The 12609-nt window shown below is 37.3% G+C and overlaps 1 protein-coding gene across 1 annotated transcript in view; it reads right to left on the bottom strand.

Moving 5' to 3' along the window:
• USH2A (usherin) overlaps nt 1-12609 on the bottom strand; it is a 372150-nt gene that overhangs the window by 221760 nt on the left and 137781 nt on the right. The window contains exons 26-29 of the mRNA XM_058801041.1: nt 7025-7298; nt 3844-4047; nt 3640-3720; nt 1078-1263 (exon numbers count right to left, since the gene is read on the bottom strand). Coding sequence (XP_058657024.1) covers nt 1078-1263; nt 3640-3720; nt 3844-4047; nt 7025-7298 — 745 coding nt within the window. The remainder of the gene's footprint in view (nt 1-1077; nt 1264-3639; nt 3721-3843; nt 4048-7024; nt 7299-12609) is intronic.

Genomic DNA, 12609 nt, shown 5'->3' with positions numbered 1-12609 from the left:
AGGTCATTAAAGAAAACACAGTAGGGATAGAAAGCCCGTGCAGTTCTGGTAAGGTCACTACTCACAAATAGTTAAGATATTTCAAATCAAAGAAAATAAAATATGTGCAAATTTTCCCTTGAAAATGAATACATAGGTTATGGCAGAGAAACAAGACAAACCATGTACACTTATGTAAAAACTATTACCTGGACTTCAGGAAATAACACACTGCCTGAGGATTAAAACACTTTCCACGACTGTTGCACTGCCAAACCTGAGCCAAACCAAAGCACTAACTTAGAGCATTGCGTCATTACCACTTTTTGAATTGTAATGAATTACGGAACTGATGTTAGAGATCATAAAAATGAATCTTTTGGTCTGTACTATTGCCCCATTGAGTCATCACATAACATAATCCAGATTCTTGTCTGTAACGTGCTTCCTTCCCAGGGAACGTTGTAGCAGCCAGAAAAGGCAGTTTGTTCACAGAGAACAGAAAGCCAGATCCATACTATCCTGGCAGGAAGAAGTGTCCCAAAATTTTCTCTATAACATAATCACCCTATAGACACAAAGCCACGAGTTTCTTAATTCCATAATAACCTACCTTCACATCCCAGTGTCATCAAACATAGCTTCTGATTAACACAAATGTATGCTATTTCCCACTGAAATCAGTTAGGTTTATATGATCAGGTTTAGGCAGCTATATCAAGTGCTTTCATACACCAGGTCAAATAGTATCATATGGGACCCACAGAATAATTTAGGTGAACTGGATGGAACAATAGGAAAAGGGTTTAAAAAATCACATATATTAAGCAAATATAAGCAAACAAAAAAAGCAGTTTTCCCCCAGATCATAAATGGTTTGGGAATTGCTTTTTAGTATTTGTGCTGTATCCTAATTTCTATTGTTCTTTGAAATCAGTAAATTGCTACAGGGATGCTGACACAAATAATTACCTTTCCAAATGTTATCTATGCTGTGTATACACAAAAACAGACAAGTAGTATTTTACAGATCAACAAAAGGAGGGATAAGCATCCTGTGTTATTAGATATGCCTAAAAATTGGTACTTAACATTTACCTGTGAGCATACCAGCATCAGCAAGCTCAGCACTGGTGATGGGTACAGTGGGACCATCCACTTCATATGCTTTCAAAATGTACTTCTCAATTACACCTATGACCCCAGCTGGTTTGTCCCAGGTGACCTCAATGCTGTAACCATTTATACTGTGAGCTCTTGAGGGAGTTGGCACATTTTGTGGAACTGTAGAAGGATAAAATAGAAAATAGAGAAAATGGCAGTTCTAAGGAGACTATTGCCCCTATTCTTCACTTTTAATAGCTGCAGTAAATCAGACTCAACCATTAGCATAAATACAATTTATTAGAGTTGTAACTTTTCAGCATTGATTTAATATGACTGCACATCTTGAGCTATTCAGTTTAAGCTATATTTCAAAACCATCAAAACTCCATCTACATAACATTCCTTCTTGTCTTGTTGCAATTTTCCAAAAACATTTCATGTATCAAACATATTTAAGCACCACTCACAAAGAGAGGAGGTGGATTGTATGTAGCTAACAAGCACAGGCATTATAATAATACAACTGAATGAAACAAGGCAGTACTGCAACAGAGAAGAGTTTGATATTTATCAGTTGGGTATCTAAGCCACAGAATGCCACAACTACGAAATGTTTCTAAAAATCTCCATTCTATTTTACAGAAGCCCTTCAAAAAATTAAAGCGCTTTCATTTATTTTCCACACAATATCATGCACTTTTCTTGGGGCAAAGTAGAGATTTTTAAAGCCCTTTTGAAAAATCCTTTGCTTCTGATCATTCCATATTACAAAAGAAAAAACAAACAAAAAAAAAAAAAGAAAAAGGAAAATGTAAATGTTTTAAAGAACTGGAAAACCAAGATCACATATGCATAGAGTTGCTAATAAAAAGAAATCATTGCATTTCCTAAAACCTTTAACTATTTCTTGGATATTACTATGCCAAGTAAAGCTCTGGTCAGTAACAGCTTCATCACAGATGACTGCACAAGGGATACAGAGGAAAGACCCAAGGAACACTATGGCAGGATGATGGATGATAAGTTTGCTGTAGATGCATGTGGACTCCCTCACCCTGCTGATGATCACTCGCTTTTCTTACCATCAAATAGCCTATTTTTGGTAATTTTACTGTTTAATTTCACTAAATATGAATGCAGCCTATGTTTTTTATAAGAAGAGTACCAGCAACAAAGCACAAAAAGACCTGGAAGTTCTGATTCTTCTGTAAAGAATGTGATACTCTGAGAAAGTGCCTATTACTACAGCAATATATTGATTTCATTAGTTATGAAGTGTATCACGGGCAAGGTAAGTTACTGTACAGCAGATGGTCTTTTCATAAGGGATATAACAAAACCAACTCAAAAATAATTAAATAGCGCAATTATTGTCCAACCCCAGGGAACACGGACTGCTCAGTGCTGTGGTCAGCTTGCAAACATAAATTTGTGGCAAACCTTACAGTTGTCAGATGGTTGACATGAAAATATGCACATATTTTGTCCCTTCTGGGTGGCACACAAAGTATAGGCTGTATTAGAATGTATCTGCAAGTCCAATATTTATGCAGGTATCACATAATTTTTTAAGGTGATACATTGGATGACATTTCAAACGAATACTCTGCGATGATGGAATGCAACTGGGCTTCAATTTCAAGAAGAGGGAAAGTTAGTTAAGTAAAATACACAGAACTGTAAATCCTCAAAATCTTACTGGCTTGATAAAAGTTTGCAAAAGCACTGACCAGAAAAGTTTTTAAAATTTTCTTCATAAGATATATGAAAAATATGATCTTAATGCATCATCTTCCTACCCTGAAATCTTTTCCACAAGCCACATGCTTCTGTTCTAGTAAATATTGCCACATTTTCACACACAATCTATGGACTACTCATTAAAAGAATCCTCATTCAGCAGCACTGAGTAGCACACCCATGTGTACGTCATTTAAAAAAAACTTTCACAGGACCACCTTGTCCCTAGCAGATACATGGCCTCTTATTATCCACAGCTTGTGCCTGCTCTCCCAGTATCACCTTCCTCTACACCTGATTTTGTAGCACTAAATTATATGTAGGAAAATATAAATTTACTTACTCCAGCCCACTCATGTAATGTGACATTAGATGTGCAGGTATGAACACAAATAAATGGTTGCTCTTACTCAGTTAATGCAGTTCAATCCTTTAGTGTTTTTAATTAAATAATCTAATAAATATTTGGAAAATACCTTGAGTTATGAGAAAAAAATATTTGCCTGAACACTTTACAGTTGATGACTGTAATCTGGTACCTGTTCAAAGCACTAAGCAGTTTTACCCTCTCAGAAATGCTATGCAAGATTCACTGATCAAAATGGTTTTGGTTGGAATATCTCCACAGAATCACAGAACGAGTCAGATTGGAAGGGACCACAGTGAGTCATCTGGTCCAACCTCCCCACTCAAGCAGGGTCATCCTAGAGCACAGGGCATGGGATTGTGTCCAGGCAGCTCTTGAACACTTTCAACCTCACATTAAATATCTTATGAAAAATAAGAACGAGTAAACCTTGGAATTTTATTTACCTGATTCTCTTGTTCGAGCGTGGGTCCACGCACTAGACACTGATCCTCCTTCATTTAAGGCAACCACCCTATAGAGGTATTCTTCACAGGACATCGAGAAGGACAGAGGAGGTAAAAGATTAAAAAAAAATACTGAACACAGTAATACATTAGTAAAGAATGGAATGAAAATTATGCACTTTATGTAAGGAACCAATGCACTACCTGTAAAAGGTTGTAGAGCACTCTCATAAACACTCTGCTCTTTTCCTCGGTACACAAGGATGGAGTCATTTCCCCTGCAGTTAACAGCACTGTCAGTTGATAGGCATCCATCCAGATTGACTCTGACAGCATTGCTGGACACAGATGCCAAGTTAACGACAGCACCTCGTGTAAATTTAACATCCTTCATGCAACCACCAAAACCTAGCAAACAGTAAGGGATTAGTACCACATAAAGAGCTTCAGTCATTAAGAAACACTTCTGTTCCTTTCAAATCCATATTTCCAACATTAAAGACTGTAATGTGAATATGTTGACTTCCAACATGACATTCTGTCTCCACTTTCAAGACACTAAGTTGGTAAATTCCTGCCTTACTGATCAATGCTTTCACTGTTAGCAATTCCATCCCATAAGGAAATACCTTTCCATTTTCTCTTTCACCACTTGTCACTTTGAAATTATTACCATCAAAGTCATTCTCTGACTTTCAAAATCAGCTTTCTGCTGCTTGCTACTACTTTGTTAAATATACATACTCTCTCAAACAGAAAAGAATATCAAGATTAAAATTACAATTAACTTCAGGAGATCAGATGGAGGGATATCAGTTTTGTCTAACAGGGACATAACTCATACGCTGTTTATAAACATACTCCAGAAACATAACCCCAAACTATTCGTTTATGATAAAAAATTTAAGAAGTTTAATTATATATTTATTTTATATATCCATATATTTCTCTGCATGTGTGACATTCCTATCGAATTTTCAAATATGTTAAATCAGTTACTTGCACTTACAACACAACTAAAAAATTCAGGATGCCGTTGTTAAAACCTTTATATTTACTAAAAATTAATAAATTGATATTTAAAATGGGGGTCTCAAATCTGAGTAGTGATTGGTTCTTAACAAAACCTGAGTAAACAGTAACCAAACTGAAGAAAGACTTCAATTCATTTAAGAATTAACTCTGTGAATTAAAAATCCACCTCTCACAGATCAGGGCTTTTCTTTAGCTTTGTGAAAGCTGAAGTATTTATATCTTATTTATATCTAATGTACTTTTATTGTCTTTATCATTGAAAGATGACAGTTCAGAGTAGTATTTGTCCTTAGCCACCTGAATTGAGAATCTAATGTCCATACACAGTTCATGCAAAAAGGGGTAATGAAGGTGGACATCCATTTTGAATCATCCTCTAAAACACCTTCTCTCTCCACAACACAGAGAGTTTGGCCAAACTGCTCCTTAAAATGAAAATATCCTAATTTAATTTCAACTCCTAGTCCACAGGGACTGGCTCAGTTTCTTAGTCTGTCACAGAAGAAAGAATTAGTCCCAGTCCATCCAGGCATCCTAATCATAAGATAAAATGAAGTTGTTTGATTTGCAGTGAGATGCAGTCTCTACAATCTATTTAATACATCATTTTTAGTATCTTTTTACCTACATTTATCACTATTTGATGATTCCTCATTGACATCAGCAAAGCAATACTGTCTATTCTCAAGTAGCTGCAGAATAAGTAAAGATAGTACAAATTTTCACAAACATTCCTGCCAGGTAGCTTCTTTTTGAACCTCCTAGGATGGCATGTGATGGGTCATGCAAAGGCTCACAGACCCCAGCTAAAATTCCTTAAAGCTGTAACTCACATAGAGATGAGGCAGGAGGAGAATAATATTTCCCACTTATTTGCTGTGGGCAAAACAACATTCCTTTATTGAAAAATTAACTATCAAGCAGCCACAGATTGAGAAAACCTTTTCTAAATAATTATTAAATGGAAAGGTCTCTATATTCTATCATCTTACCACAACATCATTGTAGTCCTAAACAAAAGTATGTATTAAGCTATAATGTCTAATGTAGCTCACCTGAACCTACATTTAGGAGCACATAAGATAATATTTATCTTCAGACACTTTAAATATAAATTCCCAGCTACCATCTTATTTTGTGGCATGCTGAGGAGGTTTGGTGGGAAAGAAATATTTATTGATGTGCGTTGATATGCACTTCAGACATTCACTTTATATGTAATTTTGCCCTAGATTCTTTGTTCACATATCTCTTTGCTGCAGGAGCTGCAAATGCATCCACTCACGAGGCTACACCATCTGCTACAAGGCAACACTGACAGGGTATGACTGGCCAGCTCTTTTGGGCCATAAATATTATGCACACAGAACCTGAAGGAAGATTATTTTATATGTGATACCTAGAGCTGGAAGAGCACCTAAAAATATATTCTTGAACTATTCCGTAGCTGTGAAATTAAAAGGCTCAAGTACAGCTCACTTGAATGTGCACATTCAGTGTGAGCTCATGCATTCGAAGACACTTAATGGATTCCCCACTAATCACTTACTGACTGATACACATTTGTCCACAGTAGCTGAAAAACACCCCATGACTGATGAACAGTTTCACAAACAATGAGAAAAGACACCCAAACAGAGCCAGTTTAGCAGACACTTTTTGCCTAGTCTTCCTACAGTAGATCCTTTTGTGGAGGCCATTAGTATCAGAATGCAATTAACGCTTCCCTCTTTTCCCTACAAATTTGACCGGTTCCAAAATAAAAGGGTCACAGTGATGGCTAAATGTATGATCATCCTTCCTTCTGACAGTGAGGAAAACATCATGGTAATTGTAGCCAAAATCCAGTTTTGTTCAGGTGTTAATACTTGCTCCATTTTTTGGAATCAGTATTTCCCAAAAAAGACCAATAAACTCTCAGTTGCTTTTCCATGGGACTGCATCCAGATTCATTACAGTGATTTAAGCTATGTTTACTGTCTCCCACTGGTTTTGTATTCCAGATCTGCAAGTGACACAAGCTGATCAAGTAAAACAGATTTCTGTGAAATGGCATTCTCAGATGAAGATCTGAGATACTCTGGTTGGGCCTCTCACTTCACCATTTCCTACACTCCAGATCCTCTCTCATCAGTCAGATTGCTTCAGGTATCACTGGAAGAATTTTTATAGCCTCACAGAAGGATCAAGTCTAAGTAAAGCTAGATGGGTAGGGATAACTAGCAGAGTCACAAGGGGTGGAAGGAAACATTCATGTTACACATCCATGAATTTAGACTATCAGCAGCAGAATGTCCACCTGGTGCATGACATCAGTTTTCAAAAATGTATGTTCTTGGTGTCATCTTACCTTGTTCTAACCCCAGTTCTCTATAAAAACTCTGAATCTCAGGTGGGATTCCTCCTACGAAGACAGGTGAGTTTACTTTCAGCTGCTGAACACGGGGTTCGAGCGCCTGCTCTCTCAGCTCATTCATGGTGGCAGAAATCACAGAGCCCTCCTTGCTCACGGTGACTTCATTCCACTTTCCATCACAGTAAGACAGTCCCAACCAGAGATCCACTTGGGTAAAGACAACACCAGTTCTTAAGAATATGTTTAATATTCCACTTTTCAGCTCAATCTATACATTTTAAAACAGAAAAAAAATATTTTGAAGGAGACATCAAATACACAACAATGACAGAAAGCTATTTAAAAAAAAACATCATTAAGGGAGTTCTGAATAAGATCCAAAAAATGAATTTTTTACCTTCAGGTTAATACTGTTTACCTACAACATGCTAAATACAGTGCATCAGTTAATTCAGAATGTAGGAAAATAGATTTTGATTTTTTTGACAACTGACTTTGGCACTAATGTATCTAAAAGAAAAAGACAATGAACAAGACTGTTTAGCTTTTTTTGAGAATAAGAAAACAGTACTTTATCTATCGATTCATTTTTCAGAGGAATGTAACAAGATAATAAGGAAATGAAATGTCAGACCTGATTAAGGTCTTTTTAATTGGCTGGTGAACTCAATTTCAAATTTTTCCAGCATACATTGATTCTTACATTTATACATTTCATTCTTATTCTTCTAAATCTTGTAAGAAAATAATTGGTTTTGTATGTGCTCTTTGAGATTAATGTGCCAATTCTCTAATAGAAATACATTTTACTTAAATTTTTCACTGCAGAAGTTTCCAAACGCTTTACTGCAAGACTCTTTATCCTAACTGACTCAAACACAACTAGGCAGAGATTGTAAATTGGCACGTACAAAACACTAAACACTTTGGGGATGAACTGGAGGTTGAAAAATATGAATGTTTCACAAAAAGACATTTCTGCTTCTATGCAGAATCCTTATTAAGTGAAAGCAAAAATGCAGATTTAATATAAATTCTTATCACTGTTATTGACAAACTGACATATTTAGCTTACTGATAATATTAATATTACAGTGTTTGTAATTGGATCATATTTCCTTAACAGGAAATACAGCAAACACCCCGACTGATCAAAGAGCTCTGTGCTTGAACGCCGTGAGGAATGTGGGTCATACTCTCCATTGCACACTGACTTCTTGCACCTGAGAAAGAGGGATTTTCTTTATGTGTTTCTTTGGGACCACAACTTTTCCTCTTTCCATAAGTTCAGACCCATTTACAGCTAAGGACCCCACAATACAGGTGAAGGACTGATCATGGCACCAACGCTGATGAGAACAGCTGGAAAAGGGAGCCCATTGGACAAGTCTCTGCTTTTCTTCACTGCTGAGAATTAATATGGAGCACACTGTGCTGGTGTGAAGAAAACATTCCAGAGGCATTAGCACAGCAGCATGCCAGCAAACCTGCCAGACCTGGGAGCCAGAGAGAGGGCATGGTCCTTGACCCAGGGTCACTAGTCAGCACAACCCTCCTCCAATTTACTCATCTTGGCATAGTTTTAAAGCAGGCAGTGAATGATGCTTGTGCTTTTTCTGTTGACCTGGACTGACATTTTAAATGCCCGAGTGCAGCTAAAGATAGGGGACCACTGCTCAATTTCAAGTCTTCTGCATGGTGAAAATAGAAAAAAAACAAAGTCCTGCGTAGATCTGAGCACAGGTACTGAGCACAGGTTTATAAAATCAATAGATAAATAGTTTGCTTTACACAGAATTCTGGGACCACTTTCAAAAAAAGTTATTTTTAATCATTATGATTTTTAATCTGTCCTTGGAAAATATATTATTACTTGAAACCAAAAATGCATGAAGATCATATTATTCTGCCAGGTACCTCAGTAGCCACCTCTCAACAGAACCAGATCTTTTATCACAGCTCTAAACCTAAGCAGGTTTCACTTTACTTCTTAAAAGCAGGCTTGCTTTTCAGAAATTGGATTACAGAATTTCATTAGTGGTCTTCTCTGTGCACACAATTCTCAGTTTCATCTACCTCAGCATGTAAGGTTGGAACTAGGAAAGCCAAAGCTTAGCCTGAATCTGGAAGATAAGAGCAGCAAGAAAGATTATTCCACAGTCCCACTAGCAGGTTGTGGTATCTCTCTGAGACTGATACAGGGACCAACTCTGATTAATAATGTTATTAATGACCTGGGCAGTAGGATGGGGTATACTCCCAGAGAGTCTGCATCTGGTAGCAAAGGGAGCTGCCACTGGAATCCTAGACATTTAAATCTGTTTTGAAGAACAGTACTAAGAGAGGTGGATCACAAACTGAACACTGGCCACAAATGCACCCTCAAAATAATAAGGACAAACTAGCACTGGGCTAGGTTAGAAAAAAGGTGGGCAGGGCTTCCAAGGAGATGATTCTTCCCCTCCAGTGGCCATGTGTAAGACCACATCTGGACCACTGTATCCAGTTGTGGACACCTTGGTAAATGAAAGAAACTGCAGCACACCAGAGTGAATCCAGTGGAGGGACACCAAGCTGGTCAGTGGTTGGAGTACCTTGCACATGAGCTGAAGCTGAAAGGACAAGGTTTGTCTAGTCTAAGGCCAAGTGAGAACTTAACTGTTTCTCTGCCTTATGAAAGGATACAGAGAAGGCAGACTTTTCTCAGAGGCTCATTGTGAAAGGATGAGAGGCAAAAGACAAGTTGTAACAAGAAACAATAAGAGATCAGGGCAGGTTTCTTTGGGTGTTTTTACTTTTCTTCCTATAATGAGGATGCTCAAAGACTGTAGAATTTGGAAAGCTATGGACTGTCCAGCTGTAGACAGATGCACACTACTCAAACAGAAAATGCCTGAATCAACCTTATCAAATAGATCTCTGCTTTAAGCAGAGATTTGGAATAAATAACTCCAAAAGGTCCTTTCAACTTAAATGATTTTGTGGTTCTGTATTGCACTTCTCTGCAGGAGCCAGTCCCTGCCTCACTCAATCTGCTTATAAACATGATTTTGAAGATGAAAGGAATATCCAGACATAGCTCTGAGAAACAAAACAGATACGATAGGGGCTGCATTAGAGGCTGAATGATACTTTGCTAAACCTGCCATACAAAACAGTCTCAACCAATGTAGAACTAGAAGAGTGATCATGGCTTTAGCTCCTTTGAATTGCAAAGTCTTCCTGATATTCAGAAATATTAGCAGAGACAAGCAATAGACTTAAAAAAACTTGTCAAGGACAGGCAGTCTTTGAGCCCTTTCATGGCACTTCTGCTGACATGCAGCCAATCACTCCAGTTCAAAATCTAGCTCAGATCAGACCTGCCAGCCAGAGAGCAGAGGCCCAAACACAGAGCCCTCAATAGCCTCCTCAGTCAGTCACTCTAATGGAAAGGAAATAAGAATGTTTTCCTGACACCTAACAGAGAGAAATTACTGTTAACCAACAGGAATATCACCCTCACTCTCATGTGAGTACCAGTCACTTCTTTGCTAGATTTTCCAATTTGACATCTCAAAATTTCACATTCCTCCTTAGCTCCATCACAGGTAACACTTTCATCTTGCACTCTTATTTTACTTCATGCAGATATTGAAAAGTGCAACTCTTTGGAAATGTTCTTGCAAGACTTTTTTCTTAGCTGCAGCTTTGCAGAACCAAATCATCAGTGACAATGTCTCAGGAACCAATTACTGGTATTGCATAGAAATCTGATAGTGCTTTTGTTGCTGGTAAAGTGGTCAACATCAAAAATCAGTCATGCATACTTTATCAGCAGTAGCAAAATCTTTTTGTCAAATAAACTCATGAGGAATCATATGCCAGAGTGAGAGCTAGTGATTCATACTAGTATAGCTGGTCACAGTTAGCTTGTAATTATTGTGCCTGGATCCAAAGATAATCAGATTGACCTCACTGGCTTGAGTTAATTCTCAGGGCATAGAAGTCATGGAAGAAGTGACCTTTATGCACAGCACCGTTCCAAGACATCATTTTGTTCTTGAGCAGAAGAGGAGAAAGAGTCTTTGGCTGTTTGGTAGCAGTCCAGCTGTGTGTGTAGCTGCAGTCATTCCCAAACTATAAAGCTAATAAGAGAGCTGTGACCTATGCAAAGGGAAGGGTCAGGGAATACCTGGCACTCAGGCTAAGTGGTATAGCTCATAATCTGTTTTGCTGTGCAAGTGTCTCCTGACCAAAGCTCCTAACATGTAGCTCATGCGCAACAAGGTACACCCTCATTTTCACTTTCTATTAACCTCCTCTTGTGAGATCAAGTGTACAGAGAAGCCTTCTGTCATCATTATCGAGGAGCAAAACACAAAGCTGAGAGACTTGGAAAAGTGCGCACATACTCATCCTCTCTAAAATTCCTCATCTTAAGGCTATGGAGATGTTGAGTTCATGATTAAATTTAGATAAAAGAAATTTACCTGACAGGACAAATGCTAAGGAAATCATCCAATTTTCAGAGCTAAAAATGCTGTAAATATAAAACTACCAAAAATCTGGAATTGGAAAGAAAAGGAAATTATTTGTCTAATTCCTCTGTGCTTTTGACTCCACTTTTAATTTCGTAAGTCTCCTTTTTCCTTTGTAGTCAGTTTATTTTCTCGTATTTCACAGAGCAAGAGAGAGGGAACAAGACTGACCTACTACCAGAACCTCCAGAAGAACCCTGTGAGTACTCCTCACATAAGAAGTGCCCCTGTGCTGTGAAACACACACATACAAACCTTTTTCAGGGTGGGACAGCAGCATAAATGTAACATCTTATGCTATTGGCTCATGATCTCAAAGTCATTACTTCAAGGCAAAATTAAAGTAATAACTGTAAATAGCAAGACTTGCTATAGGTAGTCATGACAATTTTTTTTAACTAAGGCTGCTTTTAAAAGAAGAAGCAATAAGTTCTAGCAGAATTCAAAACCCAAGAAAAAATTATTGGCTGGCAAAGCCAGTAGTATAAAAAGTAAATATGGAGTAAGTTATAATTGACCTGAAAAGGAGGAAAATATATTTATATGGTTTAGGTCAGAAGTTTAAAAGAGAAAGCCCATTAGACATATTGCCACACAATAAAACAGGTTGTGACATGACAGCCATTAGCAAAACAGCTGCATGATATGAAATAAATAAATAAATTAAATTCAATAAAAGTGCAGAAAGAGCAGATTGGGTCATAAAGAATAACAATGCTCTCAAAAATCTCTAAAAATAAATTATTGTTTCCTGGAACAACTGAAAAATGTATTTTTTCCTATGTCATCCTCTGTAATACCTATTAGTTGGTGCAAGTATATTTGACCCACTAAGCAGTGGTAACCACAGTCTAATTATACTCAAAATCCTTGAGAAAGTAAAGTATGAAAATCCATAGCCATATAGTTAATAAAAGAATTTGAAAAACTAAACCAAACATATTAAAATTAAACAAGATATTGGAAATTATAGAAGCACAAATAATTCTGAGCATAAGCAGTTTTATTTAACAAACGCTATAAAGAAGGTTCATAGGCACTACCTCACAAATTTCCCTG

Source organism: Ammospiza caudacuta, chromosome 3 (genome assembly GCF_027887145.1).
Source record: "Ammospiza caudacuta isolate bAmmCau1 chromosome 3, bAmmCau1.pri, whole genome shotgun sequence".
In the NCBI taxonomy this organism is placed as follows: Eukaryota; Metazoa; Chordata; class Aves; order Passeriformes; family Passerellidae; genus Ammospiza; species Ammospiza caudacuta.
This window is presented reverse-complemented; position numbering and strand designations above follow the sequence as displayed.